The sequence below is a fragment of the Amblyomma mixtum genome, chromosome 6 (assembly GCF_055824585.1).
Source record: "Amblyomma mixtum isolate Tamu chromosome 6, ASM5582458v1, whole genome shotgun sequence".
Classification (NCBI taxonomy): Eukaryota; Metazoa; Arthropoda; class Arachnida; order Ixodida; family Ixodidae; genus Amblyomma; species Amblyomma mixtum.
The window spans coordinates 130336890-130352718 of NC_143017.1; the positions used below are offsets into that span (position 1 = coordinate 130336890).

At 46.6% G+C, this 15829-nt stretch overlaps 1 protein-coding gene across 3 annotated transcripts in view; it reads right to left on the reverse strand.

Moving 5' to 3' along the window:
* Window positions 1–508: 508 nt before the first annotated feature.
* Window positions 509–15829, reverse strand: part of LOC149340412 (limbic system-associated membrane protein-like) — a 189611-nt gene continuing 174290 nt past the window's right edge. For 2 of the 3 annotated variants that reach the window (XM_089549175.1, XM_089549176.1), the window contains 5 exons: window positions 14059–14337; window positions 12842–12966; window positions 11323–11524; window positions 5087–5158; window positions 509–4060 (listed from right to left, as the gene is read on the reverse strand). In XM_089549175.1, coding sequence (XP_089405301.1) covers window positions 3939–4060; window positions 5087–5158; window positions 11323–11524; window positions 12842–12966; window positions 14059–14337 — 800 coding nt within the window. In that variant the 3' untranslated portion in view covers window positions 509–3938. The remainder of the gene's footprint in view (window positions 4061–5086; window positions 5159–11322; window positions 11525–12841; window positions 12967–14058; window positions 14338–15829) is intronic. The other variant, XM_089549177.1, reaches the window with a different exon arrangement.

The window sequence follows — 15829 nt, forward strand, 5'->3', positions numbered from 1 at the left end:
TAGTGTAATGTCAGTGCATGTCAAAGATCCCCAAGTATTCGAAATTATTCTGGTGCCCTCCGGACACTACGGCACCTCTTTCTCCTGTTCTTACTTTCACTCCGCCCTTTATCCTTTCCCTTAGGGCGTAGTTGAGGTGTCCACATAGATGTGAGGCAGTTGGAGGCGGAACGTAAAGGCGCCCGTAGGCTGTGCGATGTCGGTCTATGTTAAAGATCCCCGGGTTGTCGAAATTATTCCGGAGCCCTCCACTACGGCACCTCTTTCTTCCTTTCTCCTCTCATTCGTTCCGCCATCCCTTCTATTTTTGTTTCGCCGTCTCACTCACTGTCACCCTAGGCCCCTGATCCGCTGCGCTAGGGACATGCGGCAGTTTAATGCTGCTGGTAACCATCTTTTACTACTATTTTTTGCATTTCTTAATAAACCAGACATACACAAACACACACTCACCATCAGCTCGTAGATGCGTCACTCGCGAAACTAAACAAGACGGTTGTGCCAATGATTCTTGGTTGTATTTCACTTTATTGACAGAACATTCACAAAATCCACAAGACTGATTTGCTCTCCTTGTATATTCCAAATGCCAAGAGAAATTATTTGCAGCAGTGACAAACTGTTCGTCCGCTGTGTCTGTATTGCGAGAGCACGTCATCTCCGATGCTTGGCAGGATCCCTCGTATCTGCTCGACATAACCGCCAGGAGCAACGAACCTAGACAACTAATTAGTGCGTGCAAAGGGACTGCGTTCCCGTCGAGTTGTAAAAAAAGTGTTGCGGAATATCGCGAACTTTCTTGCTACGCTCGAAACGAACAGAAAAATTGTTATCTTGCAAAGTGATCGTTCAGCCGTTTCAAATAGACCGCCTTCCCACGTTTAACCAAATAATGTTGATGTACGCAGCATCATGCTGCAATAGCTCCGAAGTCCAACCTCTTGTGCCAATTATTTCAGTAATTTTTCTCTTTGTTTTTCAGAATGCTTGCAAACTCAGAGGCACTTTGGTGTGGCGACTGTGGCAGTTTAAGCATCGCCAAAGGAGTTACATAAAGGCCACAACTGCAAATAATTTCTGTCACAGTAACTTGGAATGTACAACCACACGCTTCACCAAGGTTCGAAATAAAAGAAAGAAAAGTACAAGCGATTTAGGAGTCTTAGCCGTTGTATACTTTGAAAATGAGCTGCTTGTGCCTTTATAGCTAGCTTCTGTTTTTGGTTGTTCTCGGAAGATTTCCATTTCTCGAGTCATTTTCTGCTATAGAGGATGGTCTTTCCCTTAGTTGATGCGCACACTAACTTCGGCGAGCAGCACATCTTGACAAACAGGCTCATATAGGCTTTCTTGTCTTCACAATCAATAACAATAGTTAAATAGATGGCAGTAGTGGTTACGGGAGCTTTGTGAGAGTTTGAATTCTCAAAAAAAAAAGAAAAATAAAGAAGACATTTCAGAACCCATTCGCAACCTCGTGAAGTACAGTCAACCAGAATACTTGGCATTTTAGTAGGTTCAGAATACCGAGCATTCTAGTTCATCGTACCGTAAACATCCTCTCGCCTCTTCGGGCGCGACAAGCTAAACAGGTGCTATAGGCCTACAACAACTTCGCAACACGCAAGTGAAGGTGACCGGGATTATCTTTCAAGTGAATCGCGCGCTTTCTCTGCTCTTTGGTGCAATAAATACTCGAGCAGAGACAACTTCACTCCAAACATTTTTTTACACTAATACACGCCACTTTTCCTCCTTTCTCTCGTACACCAGCATAGTAGCAGTAGAGTTCTAGGGCGCCAATTTCTGAAACTTTAGCAAAGCCACCTTTCGGTCTATTTGTGATTGGTATCTACCTTTCGACAGCATCAAACACCGACGCCTATTCTTTGTAACAATAACTGTCCTCGTTCTCACGCATGCTTCCCTTAATTTCCTTCACTGACGCTGAACTCAAACGGAGCCTTTATTACAATGAGAAAAGAGCATTTATAACGTCAGTGAAGGGAAATCAACTTGTACGGAGCTCTGCAGAAAAGAAGTGAGCACGAAAATGGGGACAATGATTGCTGTAAAAGAAACGCCTATTGATGAAACATCAATGCGGTGTTCTCGGTATCATAAGTGCTTTGAGTGAAAGGGTGCAACTGCGGTGCAAGCACTCCTTTGAGGGCGTAAGCAAGCTGAAAATTTTCAAAGAGGTACGCGGAGGTTAAAAACACTAACGCACCCTTTCCGTTCCACTGAAGATGCTAGCAGATATATCCGCTGTCGAAAGTGTTGCACCGCCTAACCGCCACTCTTATCTTTTTTCAGGAGAACACCTAACCACCACTCTTATCTCTTTATGGAGTAATGTAGCTGCCATGTTTTATGCATCGCCGGTCTTAGTTTTGAGCCGCGGTCAAATCCGACGCTAATGAGTGGACCGCAGAGTTGGCCGGTGTAGTTTACCCGAGCGATACTGCTCACGATAGAACACTACTGCTACCTGCAAAAGTAGTCGCGTTCTTAGCTGCGGTTGCGCCACCTTCGCCTGGAAAATCTATTCCTTCTGTACTCTCCCTGCAAGCGATATTGTTATCAGCAAAAAAAAAACAATACGTAGTAGCAGATATTCCATGACATCTAGGAACACAGAAGCTGACGATGAAATCAATGGATATAAGAGAGAAAAAAAAAAGAGATAAACTTGTGCTACATATATGCTTTCTTTTTACAGCGTCGTAGAACAAGCTATACAAAACAAACATGACAAGAACATGCATTCCGCTCGAGATAAAAATGTAGGAGGGGAACCACGTGACAGAGAACATATCGAGAAAGAAGAAATGTGTGCTAAGTGTAGCCATAAATTCGACAGAAAACATAACAGTACAAAAAAGCACAGAAACAAATGATATCAGTGAGTCTTGACAAGATAGTATTGTACAGTACGGCGACAATTAGGTAGACTCTAAGTGGCCGTCAGTAAAGACAACTTTTATAAGGAGTAGCATGTAGCACTGCCTAGAGTGTCCAAAAGGGCCTTTTGTGTCCTGTTTAAGCGTAAAAGCCGTTTCATAAAGAGCAATAATTTAAGTTCTGGAACATAATATATAATTTAGCGATTGACTCGCGATAGCAAATGTGCTACTCTTAAAGCTTGAGCCATTTGTTACATCTTGAGTTCTCTGTATTCTCAGCACGAGAAACCAGTAGGATCCGAAGGAACAAAGAACAGGGCTTTCTAAGGCATTTCTAACGGTTTGCTCAAGACCAGCAAGAGCGTGAAAGAACGTTTGAGGTTTAAAAGTTCCTACGTTCGCTTGTAGATCAGGCAAGCGTCGTAGTAAGAAATAAGAGTGAGTTTTAATGTGACTCCGCATAGTGCAGAGCATTTAATACATAGTTATGCAGGTAGGATAAGAGGAAGAAAGTAAGTAATCTGCAGTTATGAATAGTCACGCTTACATTTCCTTGCATTCTTCAGTCGTTTCGCACCTCAACTGCTCGGATACCTCCGTCACTACATACCTATTCCATGGAGTAAAGCTGCTAAGAGAGAGTCTTAGAAACAGTTCCAAGTGTATTGCAGACTATGAAGCGCCATAGGTTGAGTGCCGTTAAGAGTCTGTAAGGGATACGTGGGGATGGCAACTGTTGGTACGCGTGGAACGAGGTGTGGAGCAGCAAATAATGAACGCACAGAAAACACACCGCGAACAGTGGAGCTCCCAGCTTACCACGTGACTTCTTAAGAGGGAAGGAGGGAGGGGGAAGCAAAATGAATATAATAATAATAATAATATTCATAATCATCACGGTAATAAAAAGAAATCAAAGGACGCGTGTCCATCGCGTGAGGAAGAAGTTCGTTGGTCGACGGGCGCTTTCGTGTCAGACATAGTCCACGGGTGGCAAAAGAAAAACTATTCGGCTCATGGCGATCGACGTGTTCAGCAGAAAAAAATGGACAGCAGGGCCACGGTGACGCACCCGACCATGTGCGGACTGAAGAGCGTGGCCCGGGTGGCCGAGTTGCCGTTTCCGCTATCCTTTATCTCCTCTTGTAAGGCATCTGCGAATATGGAGGAGGAACGGACAACTTTTTTACCCACACAAATCCAACAGGGGGCGCTGGGTCTTGTTAATGGCGGCATGTCAGGCATGCCGAACGTGCTTTTGTTACCATACGCTACGGTACAAAGATAATGGTGAAAGAAGGCTGACAGATGCTGCCGCTATTGGCACCAGACACCACGAAAACAAGTGATTGCACCTTTCGTTTCAAAAGAAAACAACTACGCAATGTTTCACGTATTTGGGCGTAGCATACTCTCGTTCCTAGTGGCGTTTTCTTCAATTCAAATTTCTGAGATAAAGAGTAGCCTGTTTTGGTGGTCTCAGTGCAAGTGAAAATGGCGGCAGGATCACCACAGACTCAGAATGATATACTATTGTCGGGCATTCAAAGATGAATTTGTGCACGACGTGAATGATGAGTGGACAAAGGCAGGCGATGAAAATTTTATGAAGTATATTTTTCTTGCTGTTTAACTTATCCAACTCCTAGCACCCCACAAGTAACAGCGGGCGTATCACCAGAAAGGTGCGCAAGTGTTGTAGAGATATATGTTTACATCTAGAGAAAGCAATGCAACTTTCAGTAACATTAAATGCGCCTTAAAATCAATTGTCAGAATATGCATAAAAAGACCTAATTCAAAACTAGGTTGTTATAGAATAACCATCTCATACTTATTCGGTACATGTCATTGAGTTAATTAGTAAAGTATGAATAGCTGTATTTGCTACCTGAGGCCAAATAGGATAATGAAGTATACCTAGGATTAAATAGTAGAATATAATTAATAAGAAGAAAGTGCACCATGCTGTCTCCGCTCTTAAACGGGGAAACCAACTTTTCCGCCAACTTTCAGGCGAAGTACTAATCGAACAGAAAGAAGAAAAAGCGTGTGAAAGAAATAATGCTAATGAGACATGCATAATGACAAGGTGCAACAGGCATGTCGGGGTGCATGCTTCGGGTGCGGACTGGCATGCTAGGTCATGAACCAAAAGAAAAATCTTTCAGGGTCACTACCAGGGTCATTAGCTTGAAGACCAGTTTCAACCTCCTCGCTGGCTTTGGTACTCAATGGCTTTTTAGGGAGGGCTGCATTGGGTGGAAATAATAAATAAGCAAATGCTGTATACCTCCATGCAGCAAAATAATGACAATAAAAAACAATTTCCACAGCAACACAAGAGTAGAGCTTGAAACGTTAAATACCACTCCCATAGCCTGAGCACCAACACACAAAACGAGAGCTATGCAATAGTTAGCAGTCGGGGAGCCAAGCAACATGTGCCAGTGGCTGAGCAAAGCATAAGAACTATGAAAAAGAGCTTAAGGAAAAAAAAAGGTTAAAGTTTTAGAGCTTTCAGAGCGAAAGCTCTACTACTCTAGGTAGAACTCAATGCTTTGCGCGTTTGGCCTTGAAGCTCGACCAACCACACAAGGTTAACAATGTATGACTACGTGTCTTGCTGCGCACAGCCAATTACCAGCAACCACGATGACCAGTGGTCACCTGACCTTTGTCCCTGACCTTTGACCTTGACCTTTAGAGCTGAGATTCGTCAATGACATAACATTGAAGTCGCACCATTCTTCGCTATAAATACCGCCGGCTTTTTTTTTCGCTCCTCTTCTAAGTTCAGCCGGGTTGAATCTCAGCCAGTTTGTTTTGTCGTCCTGTTTCCATTAAAGACATGTATCAGATGCACTACACCACCACTTAAGGCCTCGTGTTCAAATGGCCTATGCTGCACAAATAAACTTAGGGGAGAATGTAAAGGACCAAGGTGGTTGTGGCACAAATGGTTACGTTTGGAAAACTACTTAAAGGGTGCCTTGTAATAGAGCAGGGCACTAATTGCAGCTTCTATTTCTGCAGAGAAAAGCATGAAGAGCTGTTTGCTAAATGTATTAGGGCGATGAAAGGAAACGCGAACAGAGAGAAGCCTAGGCGCTCTGCTGTTCGCATTTGTTTTCAATACGTATTTACTTTGCTTGAGCAAAAAGACGCTAGAGTCGTCCGTGATGCATTCTAGGACGACTCTAACGTCTTTTTCTTACCACCCAGGTAAAAGCGCGATGAAAAGAAATTCGAAAAGTGGAGCGCGTAGGCACGTTGTTCGCGTTCCTTTCCATCGCGATAGTACCCCTACGTTGATTCAAAAAGGACGCTTCGGAGCATAGAGTTTCTTACTATTACCTAGAGGGAAAGCTGGCGGCCCGTCTATGGGAGTTTGCATGGCGACCCCTCGAGACCACTTCAGCCACCATGGGTGCTCAAAGCATCATGGGGCGGTGAGCTACTTGTTGCGGAACTGTAACTTTTGGCCAAAAAATATTAAAAAAAAATAAAGCTGTTTGATAACTACAAACATTCTAACATTCAATATCTTGTCTAATGATTGCAACAAACGAGCAGAAAAGCATTTAAGTGCAAAGTTTGCCCAAAATAAGAGATGACTAGCTTTCCTATTGGCCAAGTGAAGAACACTACAAAAACGAATATTTCGTGCTCAACAGGCGCGTTTTTAAAAAGAGATATGTTTTCAAAAAAATTTAGTTGGCTAAATACTTCAAAAGGTTTTTTAATAACATTTTGGAAAAGTGAAACCTTTTATTGGCGTTGTGTGTCGTTGCGGTTTCACTACTATGGTTTTTACACTCTGCATTCGCGCGAAAGTCGTCTGCGCACACACGAACAGTGTTTTCGGAATGAAACATCTCAGTAGTGCCACTTCATGTTCCTGAAAAACTACGACTGTCTCGCAACAAGTAGCTCATCGCCCCATGATGCTTTGAGCCACGGTGTAAGAAATATTTCTTACACCGTGCTTTGAGCGTCCATGGTGGCTGAAGTGCAGCGCCGCCAGCTTTCCCTCTAGGTAATAGTAAGAAACTCTATGCTTCGGAGTATGTCTATGGGTGAAACCACTGTTCTCCACTAGGGGGCTGGATGGCGCATCGGGCACCCGGAAGTGAAGCCACCGGAAGTAAGCGGTCTTGTCCCGGAAGTCAGCCTTTGGCAGTGCACGAAATCGGCCCTCAGCACGGTTTTTCAGTTTCAGTTTTGGTTTTCTACCTAGCATTTCGTCTTTTCGCCGTTCTCGTCTTTTTCCACCACAGTGCCTACCTTTTGCGCCGTCAACTGCACGAGGAGACAATCAAAGTCTTCGGGAAAGACGTTTCAAAAATAAGGACCCATTGCATCGCAATGGGACGACACTAGCAGACGACAGGATGTCGAGTTATGTCTAGACCGAACCGGAGCGAGGGCTTGGCTACTATCTGATGAAGTGTCGACGGTGTTCATTTGGTTCACATTAGCGCCTCCAAAAGGTATGGTGCTGCTTTTTCGACGGAGCGTGTCGTGTTTCGTACTGTGGCAAGTTAAGCCTGACTCGGATTTTATTCGCGATGCTTGGCGCAGTTGACTTCTAACAGCGCTTCTCACGTGCGCTGCAGCATTCGTCTTTCTTGTCGGTCATTTCTCTCGCGCTGTGCAGGTGAAACGTGGCTGTGCATTGAAGTTAGGTTAAAAGCACGTCTGGAAGGTAAATGACGCCCTGAAGCGATAAGTATCACCTGCCATCGGTGAGAAGAGTCATCGTCCACCACAAACTCTAAACTGAAACTGCGGCAGCTGTAGAACGAGTGGCTCTTCGAGAGTAAAGATTTCCGCGCCATCATTCGCCTTCTATTTGCTGCACGAAAATTCGGTTTTAAGACGACCTAGCTTCATCGTCATTCGTGTACTTCGCATTTACGCTCGGAAGACAAGAACCAGACAAGAATATAGTTTTTAATGCACGTACTCCTTTGCCGCGGCAGGGTGAGACCTGCATGCCTGTTTTCTTCGGTTTCTCAAAAATTACAGGCTTCTGCGCACCAAGGTCATATTTCTCGCGTTCAGCTTGCTTGTTACTTTCATATAACAGCTGACATTACACGAGAACAACGCAAAAAACTGAGAACGAAAGGGCGAAAGACGCGACTTTTTGCATTGAAATACACTGCAGACACCCGACTTCCGGGACAAGCCGTCCAACTTCCGGTTACTTCACTCGCGCTCGTCTCGGAAAGCGGGAATGCGGCATACAGCTACCTAGTGGAGATCAGTGGGTGAAACCTATGTAGAGAAAGACTAATAAATGTGCTAAGTTTCTTTGCCCTCAGTGCAAAGGAAGTGGGTCAGAGGAAACCTTTACTGAACGCCCCTCGTAAAAGCCTGGCATGTTCTAATAAATCTGCTGGGCGTGACTGCAGCAAAATAAAGGTAATAACAAAAACTTGTTGGCTTAACCTCAGAGCAGATTTTAAGATGTGATTTCCTTGCAAAAGATACTCGGGCCCGGAACGATGTTGACAATCATGGTACCGCACTAACGTCCGACCGATAATACCGCCAAGAGCACACGTCGAAAACATGGACTTGAAACCCAATGGGCACTGGAACTGCCTTGGACGTCCTGCGGACGTCCTCAATGTCCGCAAGACGTCCATAAGAGTTTTAATGTCCATTGGGAATCGAAGCAGCAACTCATCCGATCTTGTCTGCCGCCATTGAGAATGCGGTGCAAACGCATGGAGGAAAAAAAAACTGAGGAGGGAGCGTCCGGCGACAACCTTGAAGCCTAGTCTTAACAAGTAAAGATATAGCAAAAAAAGGAGAGTGTGTCCCCCCGTGATCGCACCACGTGATAGCGTGCGGTAAAGTCTAGCCCCGCTGCGCGCGCGCATGCGCCGATTAGCGCGGCAGACTAACTGTAGATCAACTTCCTTGCTGTAGACCCCCGCGCCGCGGGTCGCGCATACGCGCGCACTAAAACATACCGGAATCAAAACATAAAGGACCGGCTCGGAGAGCGAAAAACTGAGGGAGAAAACGACTTCAAAACACTCGGCTTGCGAACGCTCGCCGCGTGACGTCATGCTCCCTCCTTAGTTTTTTTTCCTCCATGTGCAAACGTAAGACGCTCGCGAGTGCCACTCTCTACTTGTCTGCGTCTTTCCTATTCCTATGGCTGGCGCAATGGCGCCCAGAGCAACAATGTTTAGGCCTAATCTGAATGCCCTTCGATTTAATGAATAAAGGGGCGCCTAACATTCCCTATCATTTGCGTCAGTTTTTTTTAACCTTCAATGAATCATTCTACACCGGAATACTTGCAGCGTTGACACTCTTGTTGAGCACGTGGTCCAGGCGTACTCACCGTCGTATTCTACCCCTCTCGACAGCTTTTGAAGCGAAAAGCTTCACTAGGCTCGTCAACACGGCGCTTCGCGTGGGCCACCCCTGGGCGCCGCCGCGGCGCGCCCTTCCTCCTCCTCGCCACCCCCCCCGTTCTCCTCGCCACAGGTTTATCTTCCGCCGCTGCCGCGCGGTCTCCGCCGCCGTCCCAAGAGGAGAAGGTTCTTTCGCAAGGCGTTGCGATAACGCGTGAGCGGCGGCGGCGGCCATAAAAGAGGCCGCGCGCCGCGGCACGCGCTCCATCGCCACTTCTTCTCGCCACCGGTTTACGCCTTGCCGCTGCTGCGCGGTCTCCGCCGCCGTCCAAAGAGAAGGTTCTTTCGCAAGGCGTTGTGAGAACGCGCGAGCGGCGGCGGCGGCCGTAGAAGAGGCGCAGACATTCGCCATAAAAGGAGGAAAAGAAGACCCAGAAGTGGTGGCGAGAGAGATGGCTACTGCGCGCTCGCCTCCTCGCCACCGTTTGCCCTTTCGTTGCAGCCGCGTGTTTACCACAGTGGCCACGCATGCGGAAGGAGGGCTAATAACGCGCTTGCCTACACCGTTATCGTGGTGCTCCCAGTGCATTGTGCGCGAACTGCGACAGCCATGACGTCAAACAAAACATAACTGCAGTTTTTCGCTTGTATATCCAGGCTTAACCAGAGCTAAGCCACTGCCAATTTTTATTGTTCCGAATGTCTTTCTATAAATGACGGATGAGGTTTTTTTTGTTCCTTTAATAGATTCCCCTAACTGTTATGGCCTTCCCTCGATATCTTTGTATTCTTTGACTCTTTTCGAATAGAACACGATTACACTAGTGCTGTTCGCTTTCCATCGAGAATTATTGCTATAAAATATCGTACGCTGTCACGGCTGCACCTTTCACCTTCGTCATGACCATCTGCTGTAGTCAGTCTTATATTTTCCTATATCTGTATTTTCTAAGAGGGTGTGGGCTAGTTGGTTCATGCTTAATAAACAGATTCATAAACAGCGCCCGTCCTGTGTTGTTCGTGTTCCTTCACTCCTCGTTCTGTAGCGCTCTGTGAATCTGTATTTTCTTGGGCTGAACTCCTTTAATCTGCACCATGCAACACACACCGCCTTGACTTCTGCGGTTTTGCTTGTATGTTATTTTGTTGTCACGATGTGACCGATGTAGAGAAAGCCATATGTCGCTTTGTGCAGCCGTCCTAATAAAGGCCGGCGTTTTATTCTTCTACGTTCGAAATATCGCGAATGGCCGTCACCCAGTAGCTGTTAGGTTTTCTCGCTAGCTTGGACTCTCGATAAAGGTAGCGTTCTCTTTTGTCTATGGGCTTTTTAACGGAACGTTAATATAAAGCCTGACGTGTAATCATGGAAGAACTCGTCGCGTTACGTACGACCTGAACAGCAGAATATCTACAAGTGCGGTATGACGTAGTTCAACGTTCTCTTTTGTTTTATCTTTCACTAACGCTGACAAAACTGAGTGAGGTATAGCGAGTCGGAACACGAAGCCACTGGCAATAAGAAAACGGATAATTTACGTATTTTCAATTTCTTTGGTCTCTGCCGCTTTCAAGAAGCCCTAAGCAAAGCTAGGGCTCTCATAAGGTCAATTTTAAAACGCTTTTCTCTTCTTCCTGAAATCTGCCTGCCAAAAGGCTTGAGGTTTCAGGTATAAAAGTCACCTGTAACATGGGATCTAAAAAAAAAAGGCCCAGTAACATATTTCGCTAAATAGAAGGCGCAATAAACTTTGGCCACTTATTAGTCAAGAGGGTGAAATTGCTCTGCTTTTAGAAACGAGTCATGCATGGCACCGCGATACCATGGGCCATTGTAATGCCGATAATATCATCCTCTGGAAAGGACTGTTTATCAGTTCCTCTCTTAGAGCCCCATACTAGCACGGATGTACAAAATGGTCAGCGAAGCCTTGATGCAATTTCAAAACTAGTTGAAAAAAAAAAACAGCGCATGACACTTTGCGAAGCGATCTAATTAGTCTAGCTTTTCCGCGTATCAGTCCGACTTTGCTCACCGAATGCCGTGGTGAAGTCGAAATTGGTGAGGCCGCTCGTGCCCATGTCGTTGATGGCGACAGCGCGCGCCTCGTATCGAGTCTCGGGCTCGAGGTTTATTATCAGGTATCCAGCAGAGTACTTCGATCCCATCTTCTGGGCGTCGTGGGTGCGGCTTCGCGGGATCGTGATGTTTCGCCATTCGTCCACGTCTTGGGCGTGCTGCCGAAAAAAAAAGGAGTCATCTCAGCACAACTGCTTTCTGCGCAGTGTGCATATGGTCCTTTCCTTATTGCAGCGATTAAATAGATTAAAAGCGGTACAAAGCGATTAAAGCGGTAAAGCGATTAAAAAATCACTTTACCAAGCAATTGCACGTAACGAAAAAGAAAAATTCCAGCGCAAGTAGAGAGATTTGTTTGAGTGCTGTATGTTTATTCGTTGATCAGTGATGTACTAATTCATGATAAAATAGAAAATCATCGCGGGCAATTCACCACTTACGTGGAATGTATTCACATTGTCACGAAGCTTTCAAGTAGAAGCTTTTTTTACCTTTCATAACTCTTATTGTGAACATTCTTTATAATAACGGCTTGCGGTGCTGGTTTGAAATGCCTCAGGAAATGTTTTACGTTTTCAAGTTGTAATTGCATTATATTTGCCAGAAATGTGTGCCTTCGTTCTTTATCTTTTAATAACGCAAGTAAACAAAATTTAAACTGCAACAAAGGGTGAGGGAAGCGATAATGAAACTAAACTGTTTCATAGAAAGCAGTTATTTCCGCAACATAGTGTTACCGTCGCAAACATTCCAAGGAAAACTCTCATGCAGGCGTTGAAATGCTAAAGCAAAGACTGCAAACGATGACACCACTGGCGAAATGCTGGAAAGTGCCAAAAAGAAGCATGGAATTTCTGTGGCGAGTGATGTTTGTGGCGTGGAAAGTATGCCAACAGAGGTCACGACGTATTCGTGTAGAGACCTGACATTAAAATTTATTTTCGGGGCGCCAAAAGGCTCCAAGACTACGTCATTTGGCACAAATAGCCAGGGTAAGGACGCGAACATAGGCAGATGAACATCTTCAAAAAAATTTACAGGCGATTGATTGCGGTATTGGGTAATGCGATATACAAGCGCAGCTCTTCACACGCCACTTGCCACCGGTGGCAGGCGGCATGTTACGCTGCTCGCCACCCTCCGGAATTTTCCCTTGGCGTTTCGCTCTGCAACTTGGACAACCGGTTACGCCGACGACGCCAACGACGCGGAACGCAGGAACGGTCGCCTAACAGCTGCGCTCTAAAACGCCTGTTGAATTTAAAAACAAGCGAAGGAAGTGGCTGCACACAATTCTCGCACTTTTAAATGAAAATGGTGCCATAATTCAGCCTTAGTAATCGCGAGAGTGGTCTCAAATTTTATTTTAAAATCCGCCTTGCTTAATGATAACACAAGTGAATTAATCTTGACATTTGCATTAAACAGCGGGCTCTGTTTTCTCCGGACAACAGTGTTGGAAAATGTGGGCATACCTTTTCAGCCCGGACGTAGATGATGAACTTGCTGATGGGGTACGGAGCCACTGAGGACAGCGAGATGTGGTAGGCGGTCGAGTTGGGGCCCTCGACGCCCATGACGACCGGTTTGGTCGGCGCAGCTGCGTAGATGAGGGGAGGAAGAGAACATCAGAAACACTTTCGGGTCAGACAAGTGGCGCATGTGCTGTTGTTCTGCTAACCTGAACTTGCTCGTCATAGCTGCGGTCTACTTCCTTAGCGCAGTGTTTCATAACGAGAACACTAAGTTGCCATTATTATTAAGGGCGCAATGAGACCTCTGTTAATTCTAGTCGTGTTTGTATAAGACGAAACGCAATGTATTTTTCACCAGCCTGCTTGCAATAGTTATGCTTGCGTATGCGAAACTGACGTGATCAAATGTACATATTTCGTGCGCGCGGAATAATAGGGGATACAGAAGTGTCTTGCAACTGCGACTGGACCGAAGTTGTTTCAAACGCTCCTCCAGGTGCTAAGTTTTGTTTCTTCTTCCATGAGGTGAGTATTGCCTTTCGGACGAATTAACACTAATGCCTCTTTTTTCAAGGTCGCAGAGGCAGGTTTGTGTCGATGTACAATGCTTCTAGAGCGGCGCTGTCAACGCCCGCAGCATCCCACGCGAGCACACGGCAACACAGCCATTATGCCGCAACTCGGCGAACATTCTCGTTGCACGCAGTCATTTGGGCACTGTCCAAAACCAGCGAAACGCTTCCGTACTATGATGTGACGCAAAAGGCCCCTTAGTGATATCACGGGGGAGCACTAAGGTGCATATGGATGTCAAAGACATAAATCACTTTCATCATTATAAGCCAGTATATGAGCCCTGCGGGACAAAGGCTTCAGCCATTGATCGCCATTTAGCCCTGTCCTGCTCTGGCCGCAGCTCTTGCTGCAGCATTGCGGCAGCCTAGATCTTATACAAGGAGTGTGGCAGCTTCTACACTTTATATTTAAATTTCCTATGTGGCATTCGGTTTTGTGGCTACCAGAAACAGTAGCCTACGCGTTGCTGAACTGAGCGTATTGTCTATGTGTTCCTTTCTGAACTTGGGCTTATATACTCAGCATAGTAAGACAAGCAACAGGCAACTGTAAGCGCTGCATTCAGTTAGCGCCGAGAGGAGCTGTCCGCGTGTCCATGGCTCACTCGTGGCCGGGACAGCCATATATTTAGAGCCCCGTACCTTGCAGTTCGACGGTGTCCGCGGTGACGCCGAACTTGTTCTTGGACTCGCACGTGTAGTTCCCGTAGTCTCGCTCGGTGACGTGCTTGAAACGGGCCGTATAGTGGTTGCCAGCCGTGTAGAGGGACACGGACTCTCCGTGCATCAGCCACGAGCCGTCGTTGCGCAGCCAGCGAGTCGTGCTGGGCGTATCCGAGTGCGTCACGCACAGCAGCTCGGCGTTCAGGCTGCCGCCCACGCCCGACGACCACTGCAGCGACGTCTTCACCGTCGGTTTGCCTGCGACACACGCCCACTCGTATACCCACTCTCTCCATCACACCTGCGGCGCAGTGCATGAGCATGCGCAAGAGAGGTGCATGCCTACACGTGTGTGCGGATTGTGCAGTGAAATGCGTAATGGTTCGTGTATGTTAGATGAAAACGCACGCGTGCGCATACTGTACAGTAGGGTCCACTGTTAAAGGGAACATGCCTTTGCGTGGCCATGCGCAGTAAGCACGGCCGGTTGTTCTTTCCACGCATGCGCCTGGTGACATCCGTTCTCGCCGGCTGTCGGCGACAGATGCCGCGAAGCACGGAGGCCACACAATCGCATGTTCCCCTTAACTGAGGACCGTACTGTACTGTAAAAAAGTGGCCATACTGTGCACAGCTGCAGTGTGAACAGCTGTGACTGTGCAGGTGTCATCACTCCGTCATAACTTTCTTTCTTCCTCACTCCTTTCACGTTACTACAGTCAGGTTCATTCTAATACACGAGCTAGAAGCATGCGCCTCCAATCCACGTCCCTCTGCACAGTTTTTCTCCCTGCCATTAGCGTTGATAACATAGTTCACTCTTGCGCTTCCATGGTCGCCTATTCGCCTGCTGCTCTCAAGGAGCGTTTCTGGAGGGTGCCGAGTTGTTTGGTCGTCGTTGTGACATCACGAGTTCTTCAACATTTTAAGCGCTTGTCGACATACCTCTTCAGGGTAGGCTGAAGACTAAATATGTTGATAGAATTCTCTGTCCGGTGGGGCTATCTTAATAGTAAGTGGGCAAAATATTCGCATTTAGGCATATGTTTGTACGGAACGATGAACACTTTGAAACGGCAGGCCTAACGTTTCATTTTATCACCTCCTGTCTCTCATTGTATACGAATGTTTAGCCACTCATAATCGGCCTATGATGACCTGTCAGCAAATCAGTAGTTTGTAAAACTGTCTACGTATTCACCCACTCATTTCCTCGCTCTTCGAATCACTATCCCCCGTATCCCTTTTTAACTGGAACCTGTCTGATTTCCTTACTGAGCCCGTCATGAAATCGAGTTTGCGCTCGGTCAGCTGCGGTGACTTCTCGTGGCCGTGCTCATCTCCCATTCTTTGCTTCTGGCCGATGAAGAAGTACAGGTGAAATTGATATCGAAGGAAACACCTTTTGGCATGCAACCTGCGCTTTTACGCCGACTACGAACGAGATTCATGCTGTCGTTTTGCTCTAAACGCCTTTACCAAAAATTGGCAGTTGCTGAGCTCTGCTATGCCAGGATATACGTAGCGTAAGCGGCTAACTGCCAAGTGACAACCTCGGGGTCTGAGGAATTGAGGTTTTCCAGTCTTCTCCGCCGACTGGCAGCGGCTCGACTCTGTAGAGCGCAATGCATCAACCGCATGTCCCGCGCATTACATACGCACCGTGCGCCCTCCTCGCGCATGTGCAGTAGCGTGCGGCGCGGCAGTCGTAAACACAGCTCCGGCATGTCTGCCAAGACTGACGTCACGC